The 16,974-nt window shown below is 36.2% G+C and overlaps 1 protein-coding gene across 1 annotated transcript; it reads left to right on the top strand.

Annotated features, from left to right (window-relative positions):
* The first annotated feature begins 3,633 nt into the window (after positions 1–3,633).
* Positions 3,634–11,066, top strand: LOC108261673 (E3 ubiquitin-protein ligase TRIM39). The gene is given in 7 exon segments (XM_053681821.1): positions 3,634–3,711; positions 7,878–8,489; positions 8,744–8,839; positions 8,960–9,193; positions 9,290–9,452; positions 9,554–9,766; positions 10,229–11,066. Coding segments are annotated over 7 exon segments (1,986 nt in total). The 3' UTR covers positions 10,819–11,066.
* Positions 11,067–16,974: the final 5,908 nt, after the last annotated feature.

Genomic DNA, 16,974 nt, shown 5'->3' with positions numbered 1-16,974 from the left:
TACATGGAAGTCAACCTGGTTCAGAAAAAAATGAGGTTTGGAGAAATGTAATCCTGTCTTGTGAAGTGTTGCTCAATGGTGGAAGGGTCACTTTGTTAAAAATGAAAATTGCATGAAATTTCCATAACTCAGCAGACTGGTGCCAGGGTTAGGCTAGTTTGGCCGCCTGTTATTGGAGGATTGTCTTGGTTATAGAGATGCACCGATATTAAATTTCTCAGCCGATAATAAACTATATAACGGACAGTTGTAGAACATGAATGATGAGAAATGTTTCTGAACACTAGAAGTACTTTGAACAAGAGAACTAGGCTGTAATAATGTGGACTGTTTTACATGTAAATACAAGTACATCGCATATGTATGATGTAAATTGGGACGAAGGGCGCATCTCATTATCCATGACATTGTTGAAGCTCCGGCTCTCAGACACTCACTGAACTGAGCAGACGCGGAGAGAGGTGTGAGTGCAGCGGGAAAGCAAGACCTCACTCTTGCAGGAGAGTACTGGCGATATTTGGAAAATTGCTAAGGTTTGTCCAAAAAGTCACAAGATTTGTTGCTAGGTGCTTTTTTTTTTTTTTTTTTTTTGGTGTTTTTTTATTTTATTTTATTAATTAATTTATTTATTTATTTATTTTAAGTCACTAAAGGTGTCTGAAAAGTCACTAAATTGGCAACATTGGTCTGCACTGACAGCTAGATTAAAGGCAGCTAAGCTCTGCCTCTCCCCATCAGAAAATGCAGAGGGAGTGGGAATGTGGGTTTTTTCATTTATGCACATTCTATCTGAAAAGCAATAAAATTCAGAGTACCCAAATGATGCTGTCTATGTTTTTCTTGAAACCAATTTGCACCCCCCTTCCGCTCTCTGTTTGTGTTTTCAGGCCCCAAAACACTGTCGTCGTGTAAATGAACAGCTAAACCGCATACAAAGTTTTCCGTTTTTAATTGAAAACGTTGTTATGTAAAATTTCCCTCAGTTTGTTGGAGGAGATTGCTCCATGCTTCTGCTGTGAGGAATGTTTGTCTTGTTCCTGTTTATCAGGAGCATTCAGAATTGACATCAAAGATGGAATCACAGATTTTATATTCGTAGAAGAAGGGTGAATCCTGCAAACCATCATTCTCTTTATGACTGAGACTTGGTTAAGTGCTGGGTATCTGAGTAATTTAGCTACAACATTCCCTAGTGATTGTGAATTTATAAGTTCTCAACATTTGTTAAATGAATGACCTTTCTTGCTGAAATGTCCGATTGCACAGACATCTCTATGATCCATCCATGCAGGACCATATATAGAGATGATCCAGCCATGCAGGATAATAGAGATAACCAGATAGCACTAAAATCATGGAAAGGTTTTTTAAAAATAATGATTTCTATTTGTTTTGTACATACTGTTGAAAGAATAAAGCCCAAGCTGAAAGTTTTTTGGGGGTGCACCATGTTTTCCTTCATCATTATCTTCACAAATAAACACAGTAACTACACTAAACCTTCAGACAGTGATTACACCTCATTCTTTTGTCTTTATACACAGAGACATTTACACTGATGTGTGAATATAATCACCTGATTTTGTAAATGTGAGAAATGGCATTTGCAGGAAGCTCCCACTTTTTGCTTATGTATACAGTAATTACTTTTTCTAATATTATGGGTGTTTGACAGTAAATAATTATGTTGTAAACTGTTTTACCTGTTTTATAATTTTTTTTTTTTTTATAATGTGTTTTAAATAAAAACATCTGAACAAAGTTCTGTCTCTCTTCTCTCTATATAGGGGGAATAAAATTTGAAGTATTTCTACCTAATAATATATTTTCCAATTATATGTTTTAGTTTGAGTTCAACAAGCATAAAAAAATAACTTTATAAATGAATCCATTTCATTTAAACTTTATTTGATCAAAAGGAAGTTGGAGCAACTCAATTACATCACATTGCATGAATGAGGTTTTTTGAGAGTTGGAGAAGTATTCATTGGATGGAAATCCTTCCCTCAAAAAAATTGTGTTCAAATCTGTTTTTTTTTTTTTTTTTGAGTGTAGGCACAACATTGCAATAGTTTAAAACAATAATTAAAAAAAAATTTTCCAGGGTGTCTACCAGCACATGAGATATAACACTGACATTTCTACAGTCTGTTTTTTTTTAAATATTGTGGAACTTGTAATTGGAACTCATTACAATTCAAATATTAATAAAGATCATCATTCAGTTCACAATGTTTTTTACTGCAGAATTTAATGTGATCAATAAAATGTGTTAAAAGCAGCTGCTGATATCTGTGTAGAAACAATTGAACAAAAACATTTCCCCTTAAAACAAAAATACAATTAATCATTATAAATAATTTTATTTAGAAGCAAAAATTGCAAAAGCAACAACAATACAAGATCATCAAAAAGTGTTAATTACTAATAAAATAATTCCAACATGTGATCCATGTGATCATGAGTGAATGAATGAATGAATGAATCCTCCATTTGCCCCAAATGCTGCCATCTGCTGGTACAAAGATGACGTGGCTCAGGAGAAAACGATCTTGTCCGATAATCACGATAATCTGCAGGAGAAATAAACAACATTATTGTTATTTCATGTGCAGTTTGAATGACTATAAATACACATGAGCAGAGGTGAAGCTAGGGAGGTGGAGACAAACTGCATTGTGATCATATGTGGAACTGCCCCTTTATCAACCAGTACAAAGTGAACAAGGAAGTGACTAAAGTGAAAGAGAAAAACAGTTAGCTCCCATCGAGAAGAAACCCTTATTTTCACATTAATTTCTGAAATTAACTGCAGGATATTCACTGACTCTGGAATATAAATGCAGTATACAAATAAAGGTATGTACTTCAGTGAATGTTTTATAGTTCAGAGGTTTTGTCAGTGTGTGATTTATCAGGATAAACTGCACATGTTAACAATATCAGACAGAGACAGGGTCTCTAACACACTGCTGAAATACTGACTCTGAAATACAAACTGATTATAACTGTGTTTTTTATACTGTGTATTTAATGATCAGTGATCAACCGAGACAGCAAAGCTGAAAAACAAAGGTTCCTTTATTTTATTAACTGCTCAAAAGTGGAGAGTTGAACTGATTCCAGCATGAACACTTAAATACAAGTTAAAATACAATTATACTGTATGCTTAATGACTACATTTGTCCAAATGTGTGGGCTGAACTGAATTACCTGGATGAAAGGTGTGTGTGTGTGTGTGTGTGTGTGTGTGTGTGTGTGTGTGTGTGTGTGTGTGTGTGTGTGTGTGTGTGTGTGTGTGTTAGAAGTACAGAGGTGAGCACTGGGTGAAACATAAACACTTCTACAAACATATCAGGAAGTGAGAAACTGTGAATGATACAGTTAGTGAGCTGAGAGCTGTGAGAATGATCAGTGAAATTCTGTGTTTATTACAATCTAATGAAGATGAGGAATGTTTACGTGTGTTTTATATCACAGTCTAAATGCTTCCAGTGTCATTGCTTATGTTTAACACTGCAGACAGGCATGCTGAGTCAAACAGACTGATCAGTATCACCTCATACTGTTACATGTGTGAACTGAATGATGTGATTTCTTACTGAAAAGATTCAAAACACAGGAGGAAGTAAATGGCTGAATCTTCATGACCAACAAAAGCCAGAAGAAGGAGCAGCATAGATAAATCACCTTCATGTAAGTTATACAGCGTATATATGATTTGTATTTGAATTTATTAAATTATTACACAGATGTAAGTTACTGTTTCTATAGTAACAACTAAGTCACAAGCGCTTGTGCTGCATGGTGGATGTGCTGCATCATTTAATGAAGGACTGTCACTAGTATGGAATTTTATCTGAAGTTATACAAATGATCTCAATAAGTAGTTTCTCTTTTCTGTTGACTTTATGCATCTCTTTTCATAAAAGAATAACTCTTGTGCACTAAAACACAAACATCTTAGAAAGCAATCTACTGACACAGATCGTGTAACTATGGAGGAATATTCAGACTTTATTGTTTAAATATTTATTGATATAATTAAATAATTAAATAATTGGATATGTAGTTAAAAGTGACAATAAATGAATAATACTGAAGTGGAATTGGGGCAAAAATAATTGAAGGTGACTCAAAATGTTTTGTTTGTTATTTAAATACTTAAATATTTATTTATTTCAGTGATGCTCTGCAGCCATACACAGTGACATGAAATAAATCATAATAATGAGCACCATGAAATACTCGCTGAAATCTGCCACATTCGTCCATAATTAATAAAGTCTGAACAAACCCTCTTTATGTAACTCAACTAAATTTCTTTACAAACTGAAAAGAAAAGATACAAATAATAACAATTATATATAGAACCTGTTAATGACATATACACAGAAGTTACCTAATAATATACACTATTCTTTAGCAAAGTCTGTAATTGAATAATGTACTATGGCTAAGCTACAGCGCCACTAAATATTACTGTTTAATTCCACAAATCAAAGTTACAAATAGTTTATCAATTCTTTTCACAAAAATTTTATCGATTCTTTTCCCAATTTTTTTTGTGATTAAATCTTATATTTGCCAGTAATTTATGCATAACTGAATGTATGTAGCTAAATTAAAACCTATGATTGTGGAATGTAATTATTAATTGTGATCAGCTCCATGGGCGTAGAATCCAGGGACCTGTCCCCTGCACTTTTAATAAAATGTAAATTCGAGCAGTGTAAGTACTTTTGGTGTTTGTGTTGCACAATGACGAATAATTTGCTATACTACATGTGTCTTTTTAAAGGCTGACTATTTCCACTGATGAATAATTGGCAAGATTTGATGGTAATATTAGCCGACCCGCAGTCCCGCACAAGCTGTAGTGTAAACAGCTTTACACTAAAAAAACCTTTGTTTACACTATTTTATTGCTATTTATGTTATTGAAGATATAACATGTTATTGTACTGATATAAAGTCTTCTTACAGTGACACAGGTGTGCCGTAATGCAGGGGGGAGATTAGGACGATTCTAAGGGCCCTGGTCAGACAGGGGGCCCAGCAGAAGACCATACTTTCCTGTATGATTTTGGTATTTAAATGGCCTCTTTGCAGAATCTATTAAGAAGCACGCTATAATGAATGCCCTCAGACTGTGCCAAGTGCATCTGTGTGTCCCGTTAAGACGTTCACAGGTTATTCCGAAACACGGCACTTTACAGTTGTAAGTTGTTAAATGTGTCAGGGAGAGTGCTATGATCCTGAAGCTAGCCCATATGAAGCTGTTATAATTAACATCAAATAGAAATTCTATCAGTTACTCACCCTGATGTTTATCCTTGGAAGTTTTTTCCAAGAATCTACAGTGGGGGAAATAAGTATTGAATGTGTCAACATTTTTTCAGTAAATATAATTTGTGTGAGGTTATTCACATCAAATTTTCACCAGACATCAGTATTAACTTAAGAAATCTGGAAATATAAAGAATTCACAACATTAAAGTCCATAAATAAAGTTATGTGTAATAAAGTGGAATGACACAGGAAAAAAAGTATTGAACACGCTGAGAAAAAGCAGTTCTCCAAGGCAGGGTAAGGCAAGGAACCAGCTGAAATCTGTAAGTAATTATACCCCCTATCAGTGCAAATTAATATCAGCTGGGTTAGTAAATTGATGGTCTATAAAAAGGTGCGATCTTTGTTTCCTGTGCGCTGGCTACCGGCCTGGCGCCACAACATGTATAATATAATTTAAGGCGTGGGTGTTCTGCCTCTGTATAGTTTATTATGGACATTTGCATTTATACATATTATATTTTTGTATTTGTTTAATATTCTGTACAAGTTCTGTTTTACCTGCCGTCATTCTGAAAAAACAAAAACACACAAACAAACTATATATATATATATATATATATATATATATATATATATATATATATATATATATATATATATATATATATATATATATAAAACTCAAAGAATCTCTTCAGGACATTTCCCCTGCTGAGCCAGCGCACCTCAGTATGCATCATATGCTGACTCAATTTCTTGCAGAAAGGTTGGTGGTACTGGAAACCCCTGGATCTGATATAATTAATACATTTCAGGACAACAGACATGACATGTTCATATTTCAGGCACTTGCTGCACAGTGCCTGTTGGTGTATAATGCAGTGCAGAACCTGGACCTGCTTTTTCCTCTTCTAATTTTCTTTGTACCAGCACAACCAGTCCGTTTTTTCTGCCTGTCATAGATGGGGCTCCGTCGGTTGTAATGCCTACCAGTCGGCTCCTTGGTAAACGAACACGCTCAAACGCGTCACACAGCTCCTGAAAAATATCTTTGAATGTGATGCGGCCGTGCATTGGACACAAACTTAGCAACTCTTCTGTCACTTCGAACTTCTCATTAATACCCCTTATGAAATTGCGAGCTGAGCATTGTCAGTTTTATCTGTGCTTTCATCCAGTGCCACAGAGTATGCAGTGAAAGATTTATCTTTATCACGTGACTGATCATAAATGTCACTTGATAACTCGCTGATCCGCTCCGCCACCGTGTTAGCCGATAGCGCTATATTGTTTAACACGCTCTTTTTTCTGGACATAAAATATCCGGCAGGTAGCATTTCTATTAAACTCCACAAAAATACTGGGTAGTCCATCTTTCTTGAAACAGTCTGTGTTCATCATCCACCTTACGTTTTGATTTTGACAGCAACATCTTTGTTCTTCAGCACCTTCGCATTTTGGCCAACTTTGACCTTTGCCATAACAAACGAAATGCATTTTTAAAAAACAGAATTGTGTTTTTATTTTAATTATTTCAAAAGGGTAGGCTAAATTGGCATGAAACTGCTATAAAATATCATTAGATTTGGCAGGCCAGATTATTTTAATGTTTTTTACATCCTCTCGTGGGCCGGACTGAGGGGGAAGGTGGGCCTGAAGTGGTCCGCAGGCCAGGAGTTTGAGACCCCTGATTTAGTGAGAACAGTACAGTGGGTTTAGGTGACCGAGCATTCAAGAGTTCTGTTATAACTCTACAATAATGATGGACTTGAAGTATCGAGGACATTGAACTTTTTTATTGTGCTCAGAGTGAAAAACTAGTGAAAGGATCAACTCCACTCCGTCCCCACACTCTTCTTCTCCACAATACAACTCTCCCCATATTAATTACCCAATATCCTGTCTATGAGGAGACAACACCAAAATAAAAGTCCTTAATGAAATGTGAAAAAATAAAATACAATGAATATAAAACAAAATCAGTTCCACAGTAACATAGAACAAAGTGTTATTTAAAAAAAAGTTAATTATACAGTGAGGTCAAAACATTTGAGAGTACATTCAAATCTGTCGTTCTGGAAATGAACATAAAGGTTTTGAATTGTTTTGCATATGTTCCACAACATTTAAAGTAACAACAGATTGATAAAAGTGTGACTTTGTTAAAAATATGTTATAGTTGCAGCGTTGCAGTGATACTGTATAAGAGAAATAAAACACTCAAGCATGTACAGTTTTATATAAAAATATTCAGCTCTGGGATGAAAATGACTTCACACCACCCTGTCAGTGATTATTTTTAATGCACATTGTTCTGTGTTTTATGTCTTATATAAGAGATACAGTACACTTGTAAATACACTTGACTGTAAAATTCATGAAGGTATTCTACCAAGAAGTTTTAACACAAACATTAAATGAAACTTCAACAAATGCCTTTAATCTTCAGTTAGTGCGTTTAGAATAAAAAGTCTTTTTCATATCAGTACAGGAAAACGTGTAGAAATTCTGGTCTGTGATTTTCACACCTTCACTGCAGATTCAGTTTACTGTATAGAGACAAGGTTGAAACTAATTACAGTATTTCTACACTATTTATAAACAATGTGTAACTCTTTTTGTTCTATCAAATCTAGTTTCTCGTGACTCCAGCAGTCTCCTGTCTGAAGATCAGCTGCAGTGTTCGATCTGTCTGGATGTGTTCACTGATCCAGTCACCACTCCATGTGGACACAACTTCTGCAAGAGCTGCCTTACACAACGCTGGGAGAAGAGTCAACACTGTCACTGTCCATTATGTAAAGAGAAATTCACCAATAGACCTGAACTGAAGATAAATATAACACTGAGAGAGGTTGCAGATCACTTCAAGAAGAAAAGTGGTCCTGACAAACCTGAGGTTCTTTGTGACGCCTGCACTGGAGAGAAGCTGAAGGCCCTGAAATCCTGTCTGGATTGTGTTCTGAGTTTGTGTGAAACTCATCTAGAACCTCATAATCATGTTCCAAGACTTATGAAACATAAATTAATAAACCCTGTGGAGAACCTGGAGGACTACATCTGCCAGAAACATGAGAGAGCTCTGGAGCTGTTCTGTAGAGATGATCAGACGTGTATGTGTAAGTTCTGCACTGAAGGAGATCACAAGAATCACAACACTGTTCCTATAGAGGAGGAGAGCAGAGAGAGGAAGGTGAGAAACACTGATTAATATCAGATTTTTAAATTCTTATGGATATTGCAATTAAATTTATCTAGTGGTCGATAGATTTTGACTTTAGATTAAACAGCTCCAAGAAAATAATTTGTTGACAATAATAATAATTTATTACTGAAAATTATTTATTACACCATGCATAGGGAGAATTATGAAAAGTCACTTAACAAAACAGAGGGACAAATTTAATAAGCATGAAGTCAATTATGTTTCTTCTACTCTGTCCTCAGACACAGCTGGGGAAAACACAGACAGATGTGCAGCAGATGATTCAGGACCGACTGAAGAAGGTCCAAGAGATCAAACACTCAGCAGAGCTCAGCAAAGTGTGTGGGAAATATTTTGTGTATTGTTTGCTCTAATTTGTAGAAATGAACAAACTGCATTAAACATTGTTTCACTATTCAGTGTTATCTGATGGAAGTGAAAATGTGTTCCTCCTTTAGAGAAGCACAGAGAAAGAGAAAGCAGACAGTGTTGAAGTCTTCACTGCTCTGATTCGCTCCATTGAGAGAAGTCAGGCTGAGCTGCTCGAGGTGATGGAGGAGAAGCAGAAAGCAGCAGAGAGGCAGGCTGAAGGTCTCATTAAAGAGCTGGAGCAGGAAATCACTGTGCTAAAGAGGAGAGACACTGAGCTGGAGCAGCTCTCACACACTGAGGAGCATCTCCACCTCCTACAGGTCAGTGTTCCTCTCTCTGCTCACTGGCAATGCAGAACATCACAGAACAACACTCATCATGCTGAGGGATTTCTCCTCTCTCCTGCTCTACTGTAGATTTACTCCTCCGTGTGCAGCCCTCCACACACCAAGAACTGGACTGAGATCAGTATTAACACTGATCTGAGTGGGGACACTGTGAGGACAGCTCTGTCTCAGCTTCAGAAGACTCTGAATGAGAAACTCACTAAAGCACTGGATGACAAGTTAAAGGAAACAGGTGAGGAACTTTCATATTTAATAATTTTTAGGCATAAGTCTAAAATGTGTTGCATTAAAATGATCTTAAATGTAATGAATGTGATGTTTTGTTGTGATTAGTCTCCACAGAACTGAAGAGGATTCAGCAGTATGCAGGTACAGTGAGGTTTCTGATTTCCTCTCATATTAAAATGTACATATCAGCATTACACCACTGCATCATCAGACTGATTTTCATCTGTAGATCTCTCCAGCTAAAAGGAAGTCTTAAAGTGTCTCTCATGATCCTCCTCACTATAGCTCCCTATTACTGTCATACACTAAAGCCCTTAAACCCTTTTCTACTTTAGAAAGACTGATCTTCTTCTTACATTTCACTAAGAAAGTCATGCAGGAAACATGTATGTTTGGACAGAGATTCACTTTATCCTTTTTTTTTATTCATGAGTATTAAACTTTAATTTCTTTGCCTAGCAAATGTAAATGTTTTTCTGCAAAAGTCATGTTTTCTCTTATGTCTGTGTGTGTGTGTGTGTGTGTGTGTGTGTGTGTGTGTGTGTGTGTGTGTGTGTGTGTGTGTGTGTGTGTTTTTCTCATGTTCTGTGACTCCAAAATATGAAATAAAGTTTCAGAAGGAAAACATTTTATATTTCTCATCTTTGACAGGCTCCTAACATCAACTGTACAAGTTTTCTCTTTTTACAAGAGATCGTTTAAAATGTTTCATTATTTAATCTTCTACAAATCCTCTTATAAATCCTAATGAATCTGATCCACTGATGATGATTTAATATTTTTACCTGCAAAGTCACATCTCACTCTGTGTGTTTCTCTCAGTGGATGTGACTCTGGATCCTGATACAGCTCATCCATATCTCATCCTGTCTGCTGATGGAAAACAAGTGACAAATGGAGACACACGACAGGATCTCCCTGATACACCACAGAGGTTTAATATATGTGCCTGTGTTCTGGGAAAGCAGAGTTTCTCCTCAGGGAGATTTTATTATGAGGTGCAGGTCAGAGGGAAAACTGAGTGGGATCTCGGAGTCGCCAAAGAGTCCATTAACAGGAAGGGGAAGATTACACTGAGTCCTCAGAATGGATTCTGGACTGTGTGGCTGACGAATGAGAATCAGTATAAGGCTCTTGCTGGTCCCTCTGTCCCCCTCACACTGAGAGAGAAGGTGGAGACGGTGGGGGTGTTTGTGGATTATGAGGAGGGTCTGGTCTCCTTTTATGATGTGAAGTCCAGCTCTCATATCTACTCTTTCACTGGTCAGTCTTTCACTGACAAACTCTATCCTTACTTCAGTCCTTATTTAAATGATGGAGGTAAAAATTCAGCACCACTGATCATCTCTCCTGTATTTAACACTGTATGAATTTTCACCTCAAAGATATAATCGTTTATTAAATGGCAAGAATAAAAAGAAATATTTTCCTTTTTCTAGTAAATTTTAGAAATACATATTCTCTTTTAAAGTGATGTACAGTTTATTTTAATACTTGTTTGTTTGTTTGTTTTGGATAAACAAATAATTTTAATCATTCAATCTGTTTTTTACATGTTATGATTGTGGAACTTTGTCACTATACATATCAAATATGAATAAAGATTATTTACAGTTCACATTGAGTTTTACTGCAGAATTTAATATGATGAATAAAATGTATGAAGTGCAGCTGCTGATGTCTGAGTTTCTCCTTCAAACTTCATCAAACACAAACACAAACACATTCATCTTTTATTTAGAAATAAGAAAAAAATTCAGGGTTATTGTGTTCTTTTAAAAAAAAGAAAAATAAATGAATGAATAAATGAATCTTCTATCTGCGCTAATTTCTATTCTTCTATCTGTGTCATAATCGTGCAGCCCTACACTGACCAATCAGGTAACGCTTCCTTCAGGAATATTTATGAGCTTCCCTCTGTCATCCTATGTTTAAGAAATTTGTTTTCCGAAAATGCATGGGATCAATTTCCCATCAAAAGTATTGCTGTCCCAGATCGAAAAATAATAAGCGTGAATCAAGCATTTAAAAACACACGCAGAAGTATATCGCACAAAACTGAAACATGAATTCAAAGATTTCTGAATCGCACACAAAATCGTTTTCCGCCCTTTATTTAGAAATAAATGTGTCAGGGTTGTTGTGTTCTTAAAAATACAAAGAAATGATTGAATAAATGAATCTGCACTAAATTCTGACATCTGCTTGTACAAAGGTGAAATCACGTGGTCCATGAGGAAACTGGGTTACCTGGTGCTTGTAGAAAGGAGGTTTTCCTCCATATATTACAGTATATTACAGCTGAAATTGCTTTGAACTACAACAGTGATGATGGTAATCTGTCTCTCTCTCTCCTCTGAACTCTACAAGTTTCATCCACATGCTTTTATAATTAAGAACACAGTACACGCCAACTGATATATGATTAAAATCCTACAGCAATGCTAGTAATGTGTCTGTGCTTATCAACTCAACTCTTCATCACACTTCACCAGCAGAGAATTAGTTTACTGGGGAACAGGTTTAACTGGAGCACTGAGAAATGTGGCTCCCCCTGTGTATTACAGCTAGAGAAGAGTTTAATCTGTTTGGCAGTGAAGTGATATCGAGCTCAGTAAGAGATTGGGAAAGAAAACCGTCCATTCAGACTAAACACACAATGTGACCAGATTTAGTCCATGCTTTCAATAAATATTTGTTGTATTGTTATAATGTATAAGGAAGGACACAATAATGCCAAGAATACATTGTATGTTTTTAATTACTTATAGGAATCCTTTGTTTGTTTTGATTAAACATGAAGATAACCGAGTGGACAAGGACATGACAGTGTCTATGCAGTTATGACTTAGTGCACTACGATACAACATGTTTGAAACACGAGGAAACAATTGTGTTGAATGGCATTTCACCATAACATTTCAATTTACTTAATGAACAATCTTTTTTTTTTTTTTTAATAAAGTTACTGCAGTTTTACTACAGGTTACAGAAATGATCACAAAACAACCTTCAGACAAACTTTTTTGTAACTAAAGGGCCCCCCCAAAGCCTTCCCTTCAGCAGTAGCAGCCTCTATTGCTCATTGAGTGAATATAAGTGTGACCGTGGATTTGGGTTTACCACCAGGAACACACTGAAAGGGTTCTTTAGATTTACATTTATTCGGTGAATGATCTGATAAGTGATTTGACTATAGTGCTGCTAACAAGTTTTACAACTGACAATACAGCAGTGGGCTAATTTGATAAAAGAAAAAGAAAACAAATGAATATGTTCTTCATCTTGCCCACTTATATCATTTGAAACAAATAAAAATGAAATAACACTCACAAAATGATGAACTCCTGCACCGCACAATACCTTCAATTTCCAGGAGTTGAAACTCCCAACATTTTAAATGAACACTGTATAAAACAACGAAAAGTAACAAATCGCATAAGAACACAATTTAAATTGAATAACATCGTGAACTAGCAAGGGGAAATAAATAAATAAATAGCCTTGCACCACATGGCGTTGCATCATACCATCGCAGACATTACACGTGATATAACTCTCTTAATATGATACTTTGTTGCCATAAACTAAGAAAACGTACACCCAGAAGTGGTATTTAAACAAAATATTGTCATGAGCACTTTAACCCAGAAGAACCTTGAGGCATGTGCACTGAGAAAGAAATTCTCGTGTCTTTGGACAATGACACTTTGATAAACAAAGTTGAAGAGACCAGTGCATTGCTCAGGCATTTATTAATGTTTTAGGGTTGGCCATGTTTCCTTGAAGCTACACTTATGCAGAGGAAAAAGAGATGAAGCTGTCATTGGAAAGTTATACTGTGAAAATAATTCTTGCAGAGAACAGTGCAATACTTGTTTTATTCTTTATTTGTGTGTAAGGATTGGATATCTGTGAACAATTTTGCACAGAATATATATTCAGATATAGCAGAAAAGGACATTGTGATGTTTTAAAGAATAGTGCTGGAGATTTACCCTTTAACTAATGTTTGTAATATTTGTGTTGAAGTTGTAAAGCAGCCGTTTCCTTAACTTATGCAAAGGGAAAAGAGATGATGGTGTCATTAAAAAGTGCAATACATTTTATTTAGTTCTTTATTATTTAATTAATTTATTTATTATTTTATTTTTTTATTTGATATTTTTTCATTTCAAGGTTTAGATATTTATTAACACTTTTTTTTTTTTTTTTTTACAGAAAATAGATTCTGATACTGTTAAACATTACATTGTGTTGTTGTAAAGAATACTGTTGTTAAATAAATCTTCACTGTGAAGCAACACTTAGGCTTCTGTATTGCACTGAATTGGATATGATGATATTTTTGTTTTAATTACATTATTTTAATATAGTCAGTCGTGAACTAAAGTGTCCTGGTCTAAGGCATGAAACTCCAGGGCTGAAAATGAGTCCCACTCTGTTTGTAGGAGAGTGGTGAATCCTGCAAACCATCATTCTCTGGGTTATGTTCCTCTTTTGTCATCTCAACCATGTGGTTTTCCATTGAAGGAATTTACTACCTTGAAGATGGTCTCGATAAACGAAAGATCTCTCCTCAACAAGACTTTTTTAATCAATGATTTTATTTCAGTTAATGGATTGGACTTTCTCTTTATGACTGAGACTTGGGGAAGTGCTGGGTAGCTGAGTCCTTTAGCTGAAGCATTCCCTAGTGATTGTGACTTTATGAATTCTCAACATTCGACCATTCGGAGGTAGTTTATAACATTGCAATGCATTAGTGTCGCTAACAAATAAATAGCTATCGCAAACATTACATGGAGCATAACGTTAGCTGCTTTCACGGCCACAATGCCAGCTGCTTCAAACAAGCATAATATAGGGCTCATCTTTCAGGTGCTTTGCCAAATTCCAGGTGTTTCCTCGCTTTGTGTGAAATGAACGATTGCATCGGTTGCACACTGGCTTCAGAGCATCAATTATATGTTTGCTGTCATCTGCCTCGAATGCGAAGTATTTCCATATTTAACTCCTACCACCTTTCCTCTCAACGAGTCGGGGTGGAGCTAAACTTCGCCATCTTCTGTAGTTTTTCCCGTGTGCTTGTAGGCATTCTTCTTCTTCTTTACCACTTGTGGACCGACTAAAACACTTACGCATATTTGGTACCCCCATCAGTTCCGGAAGAATTGCAACAACGGTACCTTCATTACCAACGGTACCCATGCTACTGCAGAAGAACAAGTACCGTCACGTTTTAAAAATGTTGGTACCGACTTGGTGCCGAAGTATCGGTTCTCGTGACATCCCTAGTCGCTATACATAAAGAGATATTTACACTGATGGGTGAATATAATCACCTGATTTTGTAAATGTGAGAAATGACATTTGCAGGAACCCACTTTTTGCTTATCTCTGCAAGCACCCACCCATTTGCAAGCACCCACTTTTTCCTAATGTCTACAGTAATTGCTGTTTCTAATATTATGGTTGTTTGAAGGTAAATAACTGTAGTGCCAACAGTTTTACCTGTTTTATTTATGTGTTTTTTTATGTGTTTTAACCCCATAAGGCCAAAAAACCAGCTTGCCCGTCTTTGACCTATTCCTGTAAGGCCGAAAAACCAGCTTGGACGTCTTTGACCTATTCCTGTAAGGACGATATACTGGCTTGGACGTCTATGCCTAATCCCCGTAAGGCCGATATAGCGGTTTTACAGTGTAAACGTTATCCCCGTAAGGCCGATATACCGGCATTACTCTGCTATGATTCCTTACTTATTTAATTATTATTTTTTGACCCAGAAGGTTGATGACGTCATGACGTCATGATATGATTACGTCATTACGCCGTCATTATGATGAAGATGATCCGAGCGTGAATGTTGTTGATAAACTTATGGGGTAATCGTAGAAGTTAACTAAGAATGCCAAAGCGAAAAGCTTATCGTGTTCCAGCTAAAGTCACACCTACAGTGAACACAGGTACATCTAAAACAGTGGAAAAAAAGAAAACATACACAGTTACACAGGCGAGAGCGAGGATTCTAGATAGTAGCAGCAGTGAAAGTTCAGGCGATGTCGAAACCGAAACTGATAGTGACAAATCCTTCTATGGAAAAGAAGAACAACCCCCACAAGGAATCAAAAACTGTTTTTCGTTGTCGGGAATGCGACCAATTTCTGTGCATTCGTGAAAACAGTACCTGCTGGTCTGATTATCCCCAGAAAGTTGACTTTTGGCACTAAAATGCATTTATTCAAAGGCATTGACCACGCTGATGCTCGCATGGTACTTCTAAATGAGTAGAAGGATTTTAGCGGGCATTTTTCATAATTTCTCTAGTTAAGAATTGTGCTCTAAGTGGAGTAAAAGCACTGAACTGCTTCATTTTCAAAGTAATATTACACAAATACATTATTATAAGTTGTTTCAAGGCCTAAAAATGTTAAAATTAAAATGTTGATTTTGGGGCCAATTTTGGCCCGGAAACTCAGGGTGGGCGTGATGTTTCGATGGGGAATATAGGGTTGTGGGACATAATACTGTGGGAACTAAGGGGTAAGAGGGTTAAATAAAAACATCTGAACAAAGTTCTGTCTCTCGTCTCTATATAGGGGTATAAAATTAGAAGTATTTCTACCTAATAATGTATTTTCCAATTAGATGTTTTAGTTTGAGTTCAACAAGCATAAAAAATCCATCCATCTTCTAAACCACTTTATCCTTTTTTCAGGGTCATGGGGAAACCTGGAGCCTATCCCAGGGAGCATCGGGCACAAGGCAGGATATACCCAGGGTGCCAGTCCATTGCAGGGCACACTCACATACACATTCACATACACTTCGGACTTGCCAATCAGCCTACCATGCATGTCTTTGGACTGGGGGAGGAGCCAGAGTACCCAGAGGAAATCCCCACAGCACAGGGAGACACACTCCGCACACACAGGGCCACAGTGGGAATTGAACCCCCGACCCTGGAGGTGTGAGGCAAACGTGCTAACCACTAAGTAAGTTGGACTAACTCAAATACATCTCATTGCATGAATGAGGTTTTTCATGAGTTGGGGCAATATTTATTCGATGGAAATCCTTCCCTCAATTAAAAAATGAGTTTTCCAGGGTGTCTACCAGCACATGAAATATAGCACTGATATTTCTACTGTCTGTTTTTTAACATTATGATTGTGGAAATTTGTCATTACAATTCAAATATTAATAAACATCATCATTCAGTTCACACTGTTTTTTACTGTAGAATTTAATGCAATAATAAAATGTATTAAAAGCATCTGCTGATGTCCGTGTAGGTATGATTGAACAAAAACATGTTTATCCTTAAAACAAAAATATACTCAAGCATTATAAATTATTTTATTTACAAGTAAACATTGCAAAAGCAACAACAACAATACAATACAAGATTATCGAAAAGTGTTAATCACCAATAAAATAATTCCAGCATGTGATCCATGTGATCATGAGTGAATGAATGAAGGAATCCTCCATTTGCTCCAAATGCTGCCATCTACTGGTAC

Source organism: Ictalurus punctatus, chromosome 7 (assembly GCF_001660625.3).
Source record: "Ictalurus punctatus breed USDA103 chromosome 7, Coco_2.0, whole genome shotgun sequence".
NCBI classification, from domain to species: domain Eukaryota; kingdom Metazoa; phylum Chordata; class Actinopteri; order Siluriformes; family Ictaluridae; genus Ictalurus; species Ictalurus punctatus.
The sequence above is the reverse complement of the archived record's forward strand: the minus strand, read 5'-3'. Positions and strand labels throughout refer to the sequence as shown.